Genomic DNA, 14,565 nt, shown 5'->3' with positions numbered 1-14,565 from the left:
GAAAGGGATTTTTTTCTTGGTATGATAAATGATAAAATATTCCAACGGATAGAGAGAGCAGCCCAGGAGACACATTTCTATGCCTGGGAGGACTTGCCGGGTGTCAAAGGGGAACTACTGTGCAACAGAAACATACGAGATGTCATCTGGTCCTAGTAACATCTCCCCATATTACAGATAAGGAAACTGAGCCTGGCAAAGAGTAAAGTATCACACTGGAAATATGTGATGTGAGTTTAGGTTTGCAATGAGCTGCGACTGGAGAGTGGGTTTTGAGTTACGTTGTGATTAGAGTTAACGTTTGGCTTGATGCTAAAACTGGTGTTTTTTCTTACTAAGCATATATTATCATGATCATATTATGACTCTTTTCGAGGGCTTTCAGGGGTTGTCAGAGGAAAGAAGGGCCAAAATATCATGAAATATTTCAGGTATATAAAAAGTATGAACAATAACGTAATGGATACCTGTGTGTCCACCACCCAAAGAAAGAAAGAAGACTTGACAGGCTCAGCTGAATGCCATGCACACTCATTCTCAATCCCAATCCCTTCCCCCTCTTCCCACAGGTAACCACTGTCCTAGTGATGCTCACCATCTCATCATTCCCACTGCTTTTACTACAAATGTATAAATATCTATCAATAATATACAGCATTTCAGCTTTAAACAAACAATGCTGTTAGATATTTCAGAATATATGGATACATCCTACAACTTCCTGTTTTCCCCCTCTACACACTATGTTTTTTGAGTTATCCAAGTTGACATACTTAGCTCTATTTCAGGCATAGTTTTTAAAGATAATTTTTCCCCTGATGATGAAAATAAACAATATTCATAGTAGAAAAATTCAGAAGCTACTATTTTTTAATAGAAAAAAAGCTTTAAATGATCCAGTCTTTCCTGAAGCTTTTTTCCCCCTTTTACATTAAGAACATACTCTGTAAAATAATTGTTTATCCTGTTATTTTAATTTAAAACTATAGCTAGAGCATGTTCCCTTGTAGAGTTACTTTTCAATTTTTGTATAATATTGCAGTAAACGGAGATACTATAGTTTGCTTTACCTTTCCATTCTTGGGCATGTGCATTACTCTCCATGTTTGCTAGCATGAGTAACAGAGAAACGAATATAATCATAGATACATTTTACAGAAAAATTTTGTTACTTCCACGGAATCACTGTACCTGCCAATTTACCATGCTATCTCTGAACCACTCCCAGCAAAATAAACAAACTAATACACAAAAGAATAGAATGGGGCATCCCAGAGAAGCACAGTTCTGCTGATATGCCTCCTGATAACCACTGGATCAAATCACTGGTCCAAATGTCCATGACACATACATCAAAGTATCACACACTTGCCAGCTGAGCTACCACCAGAAACAGTTTCAAGCCCCAGGTGGTCATAGGCCACAGCTTCGATAAGCTAAACCAGGGAAACAGGTCTGTCTCATGAATTCCTGAATCTAGAAGAGCGCCTATAATAAAAGTCATCTGGACGAGGCAGTGGGAAGAAAAGGAGACAAGGAGGGAAAAGGGCTGAGCTCTGTCATTACGAGCTTTGTAACCTTGTCCCCTCTGAGCTGCACTTACCACTCATAAAATGAAAATGGTAATGGCATCTGCCTTTTGGGCTGAGAGTGAAATGAGAAAGTTCAGGGAAGGCCCACATGCAACACTGAGCACTATTACTGTCTATCGCCATCATCACTATTACTATCATCATTAATAGTCAATGGGCCACTCAATGAGTGGTTTATGTTAAGAGTGAGAATCCAATGGGAAACTATGAATTCAAAAAGAGTCCAGAATCCATTTATGAGGGTAGAAACGGCCCCCAGATACTTACCATATACGGGCACACCTGAGAACCTGGTCCAAAAATCAATTCACATTGTTTATTCACGTTGTAAAGGAGGCCTGGCAGTTGGAGAGGCAAAGAATAGGGTCTGGATTCAGGTTCGTTAAGCAGACACTCGCCGTAACCAGTGCTGTGGAAAGCAGAAAAACAAAGACGGTGAGGGCAGTGGATAAGATGACTGTCAAAGGCTCCAGATGACAGTGAAGGCCATTCTGTCATTTTAATGGTACAGAAGGTGGTTCCTTTTTTTGTATTTGTTTTATTCATTTCATCCAAACTTGAGTCCAGAAGCTGAAGTTCTATTTTCAGTGCATTCTTGTTTGTGGAACCACCGGCTGTGCACACAACATAACCAGGAGGAAATATGTAGCTGTTCCAGAATTTACCACCTTTCGGGCCAATTACCTATTTATTTGTTTATTTATTTATTTTGCGGTACGTGAGCCTCTCACTGTTGTGGCCTCTCCCATTGCGGAGCACAGGCTCCGGACGCGCAGGCTCAGCGGCCATGGCTCATGGGCCCAGCCGTTCCACGACATATGGGATCTTCCCGGACCGGGGCATGAACCCGTGTCCCCTGCATAGGCAGGCGGACTCTCAACCACTGCACCACCAGGGAAGCCCACCTATTTATTTTTTGATGTCTTCTCCAATAGAGTAAAGTGTCTTAGGGGTAAAAATAGTGCCTTTTTCACCCAAGCATGGGGCCCTGTCCATAACAACAAGTGTTTAGTAAATATTTGCTGATTTGCTTAGTGTTACAATAAGAAACACTTTAGATCATCTGGTTAAAAAAACCACACATACTCACACTCTCTCTCTCACACACACACACACACACAAAACCCCCAGCAACCTGCCAGTTCTTCCATGTTTCTGCAAACACCTCTTCTGGAAAATTCACACCCGGTGAGTTCTGATTAACAAAACCCCCTCTTCCCTGTGGCTGGGGAAACATACACCCAGTGACCTTGGGACAATCACTTAACCTTTTGTACATCTGGGAGAGAAGAGCAATAAATCTGTTACACAAGGATATTGTATAATGTAACTGGATCCTTGAGCAGCCTGGTGGGAAGCTTAAAAAAAAAAAAAACAAGAAAAGAGAGAAGGAGAAAGAGTCAAGGAGATAGAGAAAGAGAGAGACAGAGAGAGAATGTTCTCAATTCGACAATATGGAGGTCTGTGCAATTTTCATCCACCCATGTAACGTTCTTTGGGGGCGTCTCACTTCCCCACCCCTTTCCAACACCGAATTACTAAGTTAGAAGCACGTAAATATTTGTGGCCTTCCTTCATCATGTCACCATATTCATGGTCCCTTCCCCAAGACCTGCAGAGATTTCACAGCTTTACCAACAATGAAGCAACATTTACATATTCTCTTTAAGATCCCAACCTTTTCTTTGAGCTCAGTCTGTAATCTTCTAAATTCTGGTGAGGACATGAACTACACAGATGTCAGAGTATTTTTCTTTTCCCTCCTCCCAGGAATGTCAACAAAAATAACAACTCAAAAGAATGCTTGACTCTACATTTTCTTTCCCACAATTAGTTCACTGCATGGAGGCCAGATACTAGCATGAAGGCTGTGCTCAAAGAAAGTTCGACTCTTACTCTAAAAATTCAGTGATGTATTTTCGGCTACACTTTGACCACATCCAGGGGTTGGTGTAGAAGTTCAGTGTTGGGGCCATGACATGCTGGGGACTCTTAACTGCTTCTTCTTTGCACTTATTGTTGTCATCATGAGGCATGTTGAACCTAAGGCCAAAGAGACAATGATATAAAAAAGTCAATAAACACTAAGGGATAGAGCTGTTATAATTGCATTGAGGACGCATCTTAGAGAAAAAATTCAACTGACTACTGCATTATGGATAAGAACCTGAGTCCTGGTGAGCAGAACAAAACCTACTAGAGGATTAAAGGCAGGGAGTAGAATAAAACATACTTCTGACCCAACGGAATACGAAGTGCCTTTAATGTAAAAAAAAAAAAAAAAAAAAAAGTGAATTGGGCCACTATTTGGTTTAGCTGTACTTCTTGGAATTGCAGAGGCTCTGCATGTGCTGTAGTTGGTGCTAGAATACAGTAGTTGGAATTCCTAATAAGCTGCTGAAGGCCAGTTTATAGAGTCAAGAACTTGGCAGGTTATGATAACACTGTGCACATAAAGAGTCAGTCAACTGTCAAAAGTTGAAGTCAAAAGCTTCCTAATGAGAGGCTCAGGGTGGGTCTTGGCATCTCTTCTTCTTTGGGTCAGGCTGACAGATGCTAAAACCCTGCAAGTATACCGTCATAGAGGCATGCAAAGTTCGTGCACAATAAAACCCATTAAGAAAAACTGCAAGCATGGAAACGAGAGGCACGCCGATCCAGTTGGCTTAACCCAGAGATGGCAAATAGTTTCATGCTTCATGCCAATTACAGTTGATCGGTACCAGCTTCCTGAAAATCTGGGCACAGAAGTATTCTTAAACTAATCCAGGTTCTGCCCGAGAAAAGGCTGTGATGGAGTGCCAACATCCTCTTGGGTCTGGGAGGGAACTCGGCAGCGGCATTAACACATATTTGCCATTCTTGGCTTAGAGAGAGGAAGTGGGGAAAAAAATGACAGGAAGCATTTCTCAATCCAGAAACATCAGTTCTATGACCCACATGCCTTTCTCAGTAAGATAATTATCCACTGGGTAACAAGCTCACAGGGGCTGTCCTCTGGATGACTATTCCGAATCACAAAATTGATGTATATGATTAATTTGGCATTTAGGGAGGAATTCCCCTCACTAGTTCACCTTGAGTTACAAAAACAAGGGAGTCAGAAAGAAGTATGTAGACTTGCTTCATATAACAATAAAAGCTGGAATAAAAGTCTGTGAAGTCCATACCAGTAATTTCTCATGTCTGATTTCCTTTTTCTTTTAAAAATTTGGCCCCCTCTATAATTGCCAGATGGGAAATGTAAGACGGGAAAACTCCAACTGTCTTGGTTGAGCTTAATAGTAATAAACGCTTAAGAGGCTATTTTCTTAAAGGAATGACTGCCCAGGTTTCCAAATCCCAGCTGCAGAGTCAGTGTAATACCTCCATCAACAAACCTAATACAAGCAAAGTTTTCAAATCTTCCTTGTTTGTTTCTCTCTGGTGCAAAGGAGCTAGTGTTTATTCCCCACGCCACCATGACTTGATAAAATACAGTTTATTTCACCGTGTAAACAGAAAACTTTTTTCTTTTCATTCAAATGTTAGGCACGTTTGCTCATGGCAGGGGTGGTATAACAACTATTCATTGAGCACTTACTAAAAAATAATTACCAAGACTTTTTTAGCATTCACAATGCTCCAGCTGGTGTGTTAAATGCATTCGATGCCTTATTTCATTTAATTTTATTTAATTTTACTTGATTTCATTTAATTTAAAATTATTTTATTTATTAATTTTATTTGACCCAATGAATAGTGTGCTATTACTATCCACATTTTACAGAAAAGGAAACTGAGTTGTAGAGAGGTTTAACTATCAATATTTGATCAAGGTCACATGGTTACTAAGGGAACTGGGATTGGAGTCTACTTCAGACTGATTCTAAAACCTCCTGTTTGGGAATACATACAAACTACATTCTCTCCTATGAGGCAAGTTGCGGAAGATTTGTCAGAAACACTGTGTAAGGATTTCTGTATTCAGTAGAGACTCAATTACCTCTCGAATTCTTCCTGATTCTTAGATTCTGGGTGTCTATGAAGCTGGCACGAGAAGCCAGGAGCTATTTGTGAACATACAATGACGCTCAACAGATACAAGGTCAGTTGCTTTTTCCTCCCAACAGCTCTTGGGTTTTATATTATCAGAAAGTCATGACTGTAACAACTTAACATTTAATTTTGAAAAAGTTCATTAGAAAATCTGCTACAGAGTGCGGTAGCAAATTTTTTTTTAAAAGGATTTTTACTTTTCTTAAAATATGAACAAAGCTATCTCAAAGGGACAAGGCGCCAAAAGAAAAATAATTCATTAACAGGCTAGCAGTATACTTTCTGTTTAAGCCACAACTCACAGCATTCACCAATTATTTCATTTCTTGCTTCCTGACACTTTTGAGATGAGGGGTATATGTATTGTTTCCATCTTATAGGAAGGGAAACAGCATATATTTTCCTCAAGTCAAAGGGAATGTTAGAACAATTCCATCCAGAACTTGGGTATCTGGCTGCCTGCTGACTCTGCCTTAGAACTGGTGCTCCAACATCATATGCTCCTACGCCAGCATTAGCTACTATGCTTTGGGTAGTTTAATATCTCTAAGTCAAACACAGGGACACAATGGTATCTACTTTGTGGGGATTATAAAGATTAAGGGAAATAACGTAAATGAAAGCTCCTAGAACAATGTCAACAACATGGTTTTTGCAGGGGGAGATGTTTGTTAACTGTGAATTGAGACTTCTCTATAGCTTAAAATATTTTGTTTTTGCTACTCAAAATTCCTACCTTCCTTAAAATGTCAATTTTATAAACTGGCTATCTAAAAGGGGTTTATAAACTCTTTTGGGGAAAGGAATTAACAGGAAATTAATTATATTTCTTTAACCAGTATATTCTTGTTAGCCATATTTTGGGGGGCAATGTTAATCTGTTAATCACACAGGGACTTCCCTGGTGGTGCAGAGGTTAAAAATCTGCCTGCCAACGCAGGGGACACAGGCTCGATCCCTGGTCCGGGAAGATCCCAAATGCTGTGGAGCAACTAAGCCTGTGCACCACAACTTCTGAGCCTGCACTCTACAACCCGCCTGCTGCAATTACTGAGCCCGCGTGCTGCAAGTGCTGAAGCCCGCGCACCTAGAACCCTGCTCCACAGCAAGAGAAGCCACTGCAGTGAGAAGCCCGCGCACCACAACGAAGAGTAGCCCCCGCTCTCCACAACTAGAGAAAGCCCGCGTGCAGCAACGAAGACCCAAAGCAGCCAAAAAAAAAAGAAAGAAAAGAAAAGAAAAAAAATCACACAAACTCTTGCCCTTTGAATACATTTCTATCTCTGGAACTTTCCCCATTCCATTCTCTGGGGGCCACCCTATTCCTCACTGTGAAATCTATACCTCCTATTCATATGTCTCACATAATTTACCAGATTTCTTGTAGAACAAACAAATGAAAATCCGCCAAAGATTCTGTTAAAATAAGTTTGGGGAAACTGAGTTAAACGAAATCAACATTTTAATATAGGACTTGTCAGAGCCTTTACTTCATGCCATTTGGCCTTGGCATTCCAAGCATGGCTAGACTAGGAAAAATTCTTTTAAATCACTGGATTACAAAACTCTATCTTTCCCCCATGGACCATTCTCTTGGAATCAGTGTTAGAGCCCTGTACTTTGGGAAATGCTGGTGAAATGAATAGTTTTCAAACCTAGTTCCAAGAAATCCTTGAGTTTCATGAAGATGTTTCAGAAATCAAAGGACAGAGAGGCAGCTGACTAAGCAGGACTCTGATCTGCCACAAGGGCTTAACTGAAAGTCATGCCTCTTTTATTCTCTAAATATTGGGCATCTGACGATATTTCCTTTGGAGAAAAAAAAAGGGGTTTGCTCTTAAAATATGCTGGAAAATATATGCATTATACGTGGAGCTGGATTAGAGATACCTCTATATATGCATCTTGCTTTACGCCTATTATACGACACTGCACATAAAGTGCCTTAAAAAAACATTTGGTGCATGAAAAAGCTTGCTCAATAGATGATGTTCTCTCTAAATAAAGTTAACATCTGACATGCAGATTGATACACAGCTGTATTATACTAAGGACATCTTTTGAGAAAATTATTTCAAAAGGATATAGTATGAGTAATTTAATCATTCTAGAAAGAAAAGAAGGCAGATGAAAAACCCAGAATAATTTTGAATAAATTTATGCTCTTTTGCCCCATGTTCTAACCAGGCTGTGGCTCTAAAGAACAAAAAGGAAAAGCCAATTTTATAACGACCAGACACTTAGTGAACATAATTAGGAAATAGTTTCTTCTCTGTATCTTTGTTCATTTTTTCCCCTAAAAGAGGGATAGCTCTGTTCCAGAGGCTAATATCTAAAGGACAACCTTAGATATAACTAAAATCAGGAATGATCTGGGTTTGGGAAAATCGTGTGGACCACAGCAGTGCCGGAGGATCCTACTAAACAAAGATGCTGTGTCAGGTAAGTTCTCTGCGCTGATATGCCCTCTGCTTCAGTGGAAGGGGTAGAAAGGCCCCCTTTTTTCCACTTTGCAGTAGGAAAGGAGCATATTAGACCTTGCCTAGACAACTTGTACAGTTAAACCAAAGAGATGCATGAGCTATGGCTGAAGAGGGTGCACTGTATTTATTTAGCTTCCCAAAGTCAAAGTAATATCTGTCAGCTACATTCCAAGCTTTTCAACCCTGCAAACTCAACTATGATTCAAGAAGCGTCTTACACCCTCTAAAGTCAAGTGAATGCTCACTGATGTGAAGGAACATAAGTTTCAGGTCACTACAAATTAAATGAAAATATGGAGAAGAAACGTACACATGGCCCAGTTCATGGGCTATTGTAAAAGCTGTACTCAATCCACTGTCTTCACTGATAGAGCAGCTTCTGTAGGGATCACAAATGGTTCCCAGTTCAGCCAGACCTATTAGAAGGGGAAAAAAAAAAAGCCCACAAGGATTTACTTTAAAAAGCATTTGTGGCTTGGAAGAAAAACATGTCATAAACTGTTGTAGTCAGAGAGGATACGCACAGTGGACTCACCTAAGGTATCACATTTGTCATGAGCTCTGCAGATATCCTGTCTGAAAGCAAAGCAGACTTAGGGTCTTGACACCAAAGAGTAAATGTCAATACAAGCAAACACTTTAGAATCTTCCAGGTATTCACAACATCACCACTTTAGGGGGGTGGGGGGGGGAGGGTACTGGTTTTACAAAAAGCAGACTAACAGAGTCAGGGATTTGCAACTCAAAAAAGTTTAGGAATCACTGGTTTACAGATTAAAAGCTACACTGAGAGGTCTCCTTCTGCCACAGGGGTAGCCAAGGGCAAGTGAAAACCTTTCCGTCCAGGATTTTTCCTCATACCTTGAATCAAGTGATTCTAGTTTCTGAAGAACATTCTGAGAAGGCTCTAAATGCCTTTCATTTAAGTGGATCTAAGAGGAAGTGTTTGTGACCATATCAAAGGTGACCGAGGGGAGACACACTAGGCCAGCAGACCTCTTTGCTGCCCCGCACAGCCTTTTAAATATTTTTGAGCTAGAAGCTACCATTTAAAAATTGGGAGATCTCACATTTTCCAAAAGAAGTATCCTTATTTCTGGTTTCTTACAGAATCACAAAAGCTGGCAACACTGGACTTATATCCTGCATCGTAACGAGCTCAATGGGAATGGCAGCTGCCCGCTCTACACAGGTGTTTACTTTCAGACCTGCCTAACACATTTATTGCCTACTTGGCGGCGATGGGGGTTATTCTGCCCTCCTCCACCACACACCCTCAGAGGGCATGTGGCAACGTCTGGACAACACTTTTGGTTGTGACAGTTAAGAGGGGGGAGAGTTACCGGGAGGTAGTAGGCAGAGACCAAGGACGCTGCTCAGCATCCTGCAGGGCACAGGGCAGTCCCCACAGCATAGAATTATCTGATCCAAAATGTCAATAGTGCTGAGGCTGGAAAACCCTGGGCTAGGGGCTGGCTACCAGGAATATATGACCCCATCCCATCAACGTGACCAGAAACTAAACGACTGGAGGAACAGACATCCATATACCTCGTTACAAGAACTGCTGTATCATGCTGGATTCCACCTGGATGGTTCTTTGAATGCTGCCACTGGCAAAAGTTTTTTAACGTTGTCTGGGCATTAAAAGATATGGAAGGTCCTTCCTAAATACAGAAAAGAATTATGGTTGGTCCGTTGCACCAATACCAATTAGATATGCCATTTCGGATACAGAGAGAAGAAAGAAGAAAAAAACTTTATTACCTGTTCATTATGAATCACAACTAAGTTCACAATTACAATATTAATTAAATTTCCAATACTTGGGTCTTTATAGATAGAGGCTACCTGCAACCGAGATAAATTTTTCAAAGTTAATTGTGAACTCCGTGTAAGCAATAAGCAATTCACTTCTTATGCTGGGCTCCACCTCTTTTTATGGTTCATGCAACATATGCATTTTGGAGCTGTGAATTTTCATTCAGTCAACAAACATTTCTTAAAAGTCTCTTTGTAAAATTCATAGACGGCAGCTTTAGACAGTAATGAATGCAAACAACTTTAAATTTCAAGGTGTTTCCAAGGAAACTGCATTGCCATGTAACTTAGCAGTTCTTTGTGCCAAAACACTGGATATTAACTTTTGATCAAGGTTTTTCATCCCAGTTGAAGCTGGACTGCCATTTATGGACTCTCACATGGACCACATACTTGCTAATACTGCTGTTGTACCAACCATTTGTGTTCTCCACAACTGGTAACCTGTTGGTTTTTTTTTTTTTTTGGTTTGTTTTCATTATTATTGTTAATTACGAGAGCTAACATCCATTGAATGCTTACTGTGGACTAGATCCTTGCTGAAAACTGCACAGCAACATTCTGGGCTAGGTGTGACTATAATCTTTGCTCAACAAATGAGGAAACTGAGGCTCAGAGAAGTTAAGCGACTTGTCCAAGACTAAACAGCCAGCAGTGCGTAGCAGAGCCAGAATTCTCAGCCAAGGTCCATTTGACACTGAGGCCATGCTTGTCGTCAAAATCCTTAACAGGTCTGAATATATGGGTTAGAAATGGAGTTGAGTCTATGCAAGGCCTGACTAGGTTTTCCTTTCCCTCCTCCAGGACAGGAGAGGGCTGGGGCACATGGGACTGAGCTTGAGGAAGCGGGGTGAGGGAGAGTGGGGAGGGGAGGCAGGTGGGGTAAGGGTTGGGGAACACAGTGGGGGGTGGTTCACAGCAGTGCAGGGAAACACAAAGAGAACCACAGGCCACGGAGAAGGAAGGAGAAATTTTAAGTCAGTGATCCCAAACGGCTGCTTTTCATATTCACTGGGGGAATTTAATACAAGCAGATTCCCATTCAAATAAACTACAATCAATCTATTAATAGGAAGGCTCTGCTGAGGCTTAAAATGAAGGCAGAGCACATGGGCTATTATGGAACAGTCTCCAGTGTTTCAAGAAAACAGCAATATGTAACACCGTGTATGAGAATGCGCCATCTCTGAAAAAGAAAAAAGTGTAGCCATACATATGTGCTTAAGAAACGTCCAGAGTTGCCTTGTCCAACATGGTAGCCACTTGTCACGTGACCACTGAGCACTTGAAATGGGGCTTGTCCGAACTGAGATGTGTTCTGAGTGTGAAACACATACTGGGTTTTAAAGACTTAGTACGGAGAAAAGTTAGTCTCGTTAATAATTTTGTAAATGATAACATTTAGATATAAAACAAAATACATGATTAAAATTAATTTTACCTGTTTCTTTTATGTCTGTGTGCGGCTAACAGAAAATTTTAAATTACATGTATCTATATTTTAAAAAAATTACGTGTGTGACTTGCATTATATTTCTGTTGGGCAGTGCTGGTTAGAAAGATGGGCAAATAAACTTGTCACAGTGGTTGCCTCTGGGAAGGGGCCTGGGAGCCCGGGTGGGGAAAGGCACTTCAGCTTTCTCACTAGTCTTTGGATCTGCTTGATCTGTTTTTCAATCACGCAAATTTATTACTTTTTCAATTCAAAATGGGAGTAGAAAAATTCAAAATGGGAGAGATTCCTAAGACTCACCCCAGAGCTACTTAATTAGAATCCTGGGGAGGGGGATAGAGACATTTTCCAAAGCTCCACCAGTGCTTCTGATTCACAACCAGCATCCACAAGTCTTACTGGCGACCCACACCTGGCTGTGCAAATTCACGTGTCAAAGGGCACTGGTTTTGGGAAGTGGACAAGCTGAAGGTCACATGCAGTCCCTAAGCCACTAGACTGGCTTTACATGACCATGGGCAAGCAACCCAACTCCTTTGAGGCTCAGTTTTCTTATCAACAAAATGAGAATGACAATTTACCTAGCAGAGTTGCCAGGGGGATTAGAGATGATGCCTTTTAAGTAAGAAGCACATTGTCTAACACAGAATAAACACTCACTATTGATGCCCATTATTGTCATTGTCTAATCTTATGTTCTCTTCAGTCACTTGCCTGAATCGTTGAAATGCCAGCCCCGAATGGTTCTCCAAAGCACTGGGTGGAAACCCATTCCCCAATGGCTCATTTAGGGACATCATAAATCACCTCCTTTTGAATGTACTTACAATTGACATTAAAGTTAAAATATAGTGTTGAAGGTTTGCTCCGTGGTATAAAACCATTCTGTTGTCTGCCACCACCATCACTTCTACAAACCGTGGATAGGATAAAAAACGTTTTGTTCTCCTGTGGGTCCTCTTTTCCCTTGTGCTGTCCGTCTTGTTACCATAGGCAGAAAGGGCCCTTTTGGTTAGGCTGCTTCTTAATACTGCCACGTCATCAGCCAGGCTACTCCTCTCTCCCCATTTTCTCGTCCTCGTTTTCCTCTTGTCCTTACTGTGACTATTTTTGTGTTCTGTAACAAATCAGATGGCATGCATTACATTTTGAGCCACATCTATTTCATATGAAGAATTTAATTTGACACGTCTTAAAATGATGCCTCTGTCGTCAAATTACACACAAAATCAAGTTCTACACGCTGTGGAATCTCCGGGTGAAACTATCTGCGCTCTCATCTAAATGACTAAGGACTTGAAATTAGCTTTTCTGGAAGCTTCCATAAATGCTCACTTAAGGTGTTAGAAAATTAGCCCTGAGTTTAGGGGAAACAATTGCTTATTCTTTTCATTCGGTAACAAAAGCCTGGCTGGGGTTTAAGTGGTTTGTATTCATTGTTCTTTGCCATACATGGAGGAAGGGCCAACAGCACAGCTATAGAGCTCTAGAGAATGGAAATGGAAATGCTTCATGTACACCACTTTTCATATTCAATGAGATACAGTATAAAGGGGCCTAAGAGGTGGGCAAGCTAACAGACAGTACAAAGGAACTACAGAAAATGAATGACAAGGTATTATTCTCTTACCGTATTCAATCACTGTAATGCATGAAATGTAAGAACAGAATCACTGCTGTTCAATGCTTCCAAATTTTTAATTAATTTGTTTCAGGGCTCAGTTGAGGAAGTAGATTCCACTCAGGGAGTATGAATAGGTAGTTGGGACTGTGACATATAATGCCAGATGAGGTCTCCTCATTTCTGATTCTAGCCAAGGTACCTCTTGGATTCTACACAAGCTTGCAGCTCACAGTGTGGTCCGTGGACCAGCAGCATTGGCAACTCCTGGAAGCTTGTTAAGAATATAGACTCACCGGACCCACCCTAGACCTGATACATCAGAATCCACGTTTTAACAAAGATCTCTACGTGATTCACATTCATGTTAAAGTTCTGACGAGCACTAGTCTCCAACTTGGTTTGAAGCTCCTGTTGCTGGTGAAAATATTCCATTTCAGAGCCATCAACCACAGAATAAACAGAATGAGCATAAAAGTGCCTGCTAAAATACGCCTTGAGTAAAAACAGAATTTAATCAGTTATCTTGCCTATCAAATCATAAATGTGTTTCAGAGTTTTAATGACAATAGTTTGTAGGCCAAACAGGCAACAGAATTGCACAACTAAGAAATATGCTTTCCTAAGACACAAGAAATAGAATTTATTACACCAGTAATAACAACAAAAGAGTTATAAACTCTGAGTGGTTTCATATTTGAAGGGCTCAAATATTTAACCATTATAACCTATTGCTAAAACCATCAATTTAGGCCAGGATGTGTATTTTGGTCAAGTTGAGTGTTTCAGTGGTTGTTAAAATAGTGAAATCAGTCCAAATTGTCAAACAAGTTATACGTGGTGCAGCTATAGATAACATGACTAGCCCTAAGCCTGGTACGCAGTAGGAGTCAACATAAGACTATTTTTCTTCCAGTCTCTCTTTCAAGAGTATTCATATATGTATACCCATGCCACACAGGTACCTGGGCTGTCATTCCATTTTTAAATCACTAGTGATTACGGAATGGATACTAGACAAGCACCTACTTCCTGCCAGATATTGAACTAGGCTCTTTTACATATGTTATCTCATAATTCTTCTCAGGCTGAGAAAATTACCTCTATTTTACAGATGAGGAAAATAAGTCTCAAAGAGATTGAGCAACTCGTCCAATGTCACATACAGGATGTGCTGGTATCTGGAATCAGGCATGGATTTGATCAACACCTTAAACAGTGCTCTTTCTATCAGGCAAAACTACTCAAGAGCTAAGGACTGAAATGGGCTCATGGTTTGGTTGACAGTTTCTAAACTGAGCCTGAACTGGGAAAAAGACAGTGCCTGGTGGATATTTTCACAAACACTAGCTTTTTACAACAGGTGTATGGAAGCCACGTTGAAAATTGGATTTTTAAAAATACATTAAAATGTGTTACTTATTTTGTGAAATAATACCTTTCATGTCTTTTGTAAATATTTTAATATAATTTATTATAATCAGTAAAGTTTCAAAGGTTTTAAAGTCTCTATTCTCCATTTCATTATTTCTGCTCTCATCTTTATTCTTAGTTTTA

The 14,565-nt window shown here is 40.3% G+C and overlaps 1 protein-coding gene across 2 annotated transcripts in view; it reads right to left on the bottom strand.

Moving 5' to 3' along the window:
- ADAMTS9 (ADAM metallopeptidase with thrombospondin type 1 motif 9) overlaps window positions 1-14,565 on the bottom strand; it is a gene marked incomplete at its 5' end in the record, with an annotated part of 165,082 nt that overhangs the window by 124,696 nt on the left and 25,821 nt on the right. Inside the window, 7 exons of one of the 2 annotated variants that reach the window (XM_082848658.1) lie at window positions 1,860-2,001; window positions 3,489-3,635; window positions 8,424-8,529; window positions 8,649-8,689; window positions 9,665-9,780; window positions 9,881-9,964; window positions 12,215-12,504. In XM_082848658.1, coding sequence (XP_082704784.1) covers window positions 1,860-2,001; window positions 3,489-3,635; window positions 8,424-8,529; window positions 8,649-8,689; window positions 9,665-9,780; window positions 9,881-9,964; window positions 12,215-12,504 — 926 coding nt within the window. The remainder of the gene's footprint in view (window positions 1-1,859; window positions 2,002-3,488; window positions 3,636-8,423; window positions 8,530-8,648; window positions 8,690-9,664; window positions 9,781-9,880; window positions 9,965-12,214; window positions 12,505-14,565) is intronic. The other variant, XM_082848659.1, reaches the window with a different exon arrangement.

The sequence above is a fragment of the Leucopleurus acutus genome (assembly GCF_964270905.1).
Source record: "Leucopleurus acutus genome assembly, chromosome: 10".
Taxonomy (NCBI): domain Eukaryota; kingdom Metazoa; phylum Chordata; class Mammalia; order Artiodactyla; family Delphinidae; genus Leucopleurus; species Leucopleurus acutus.
The sequence above is the reverse complement of the archived record's forward strand: the minus strand, read 5'-3'. Positions and strand labels throughout refer to the sequence as shown.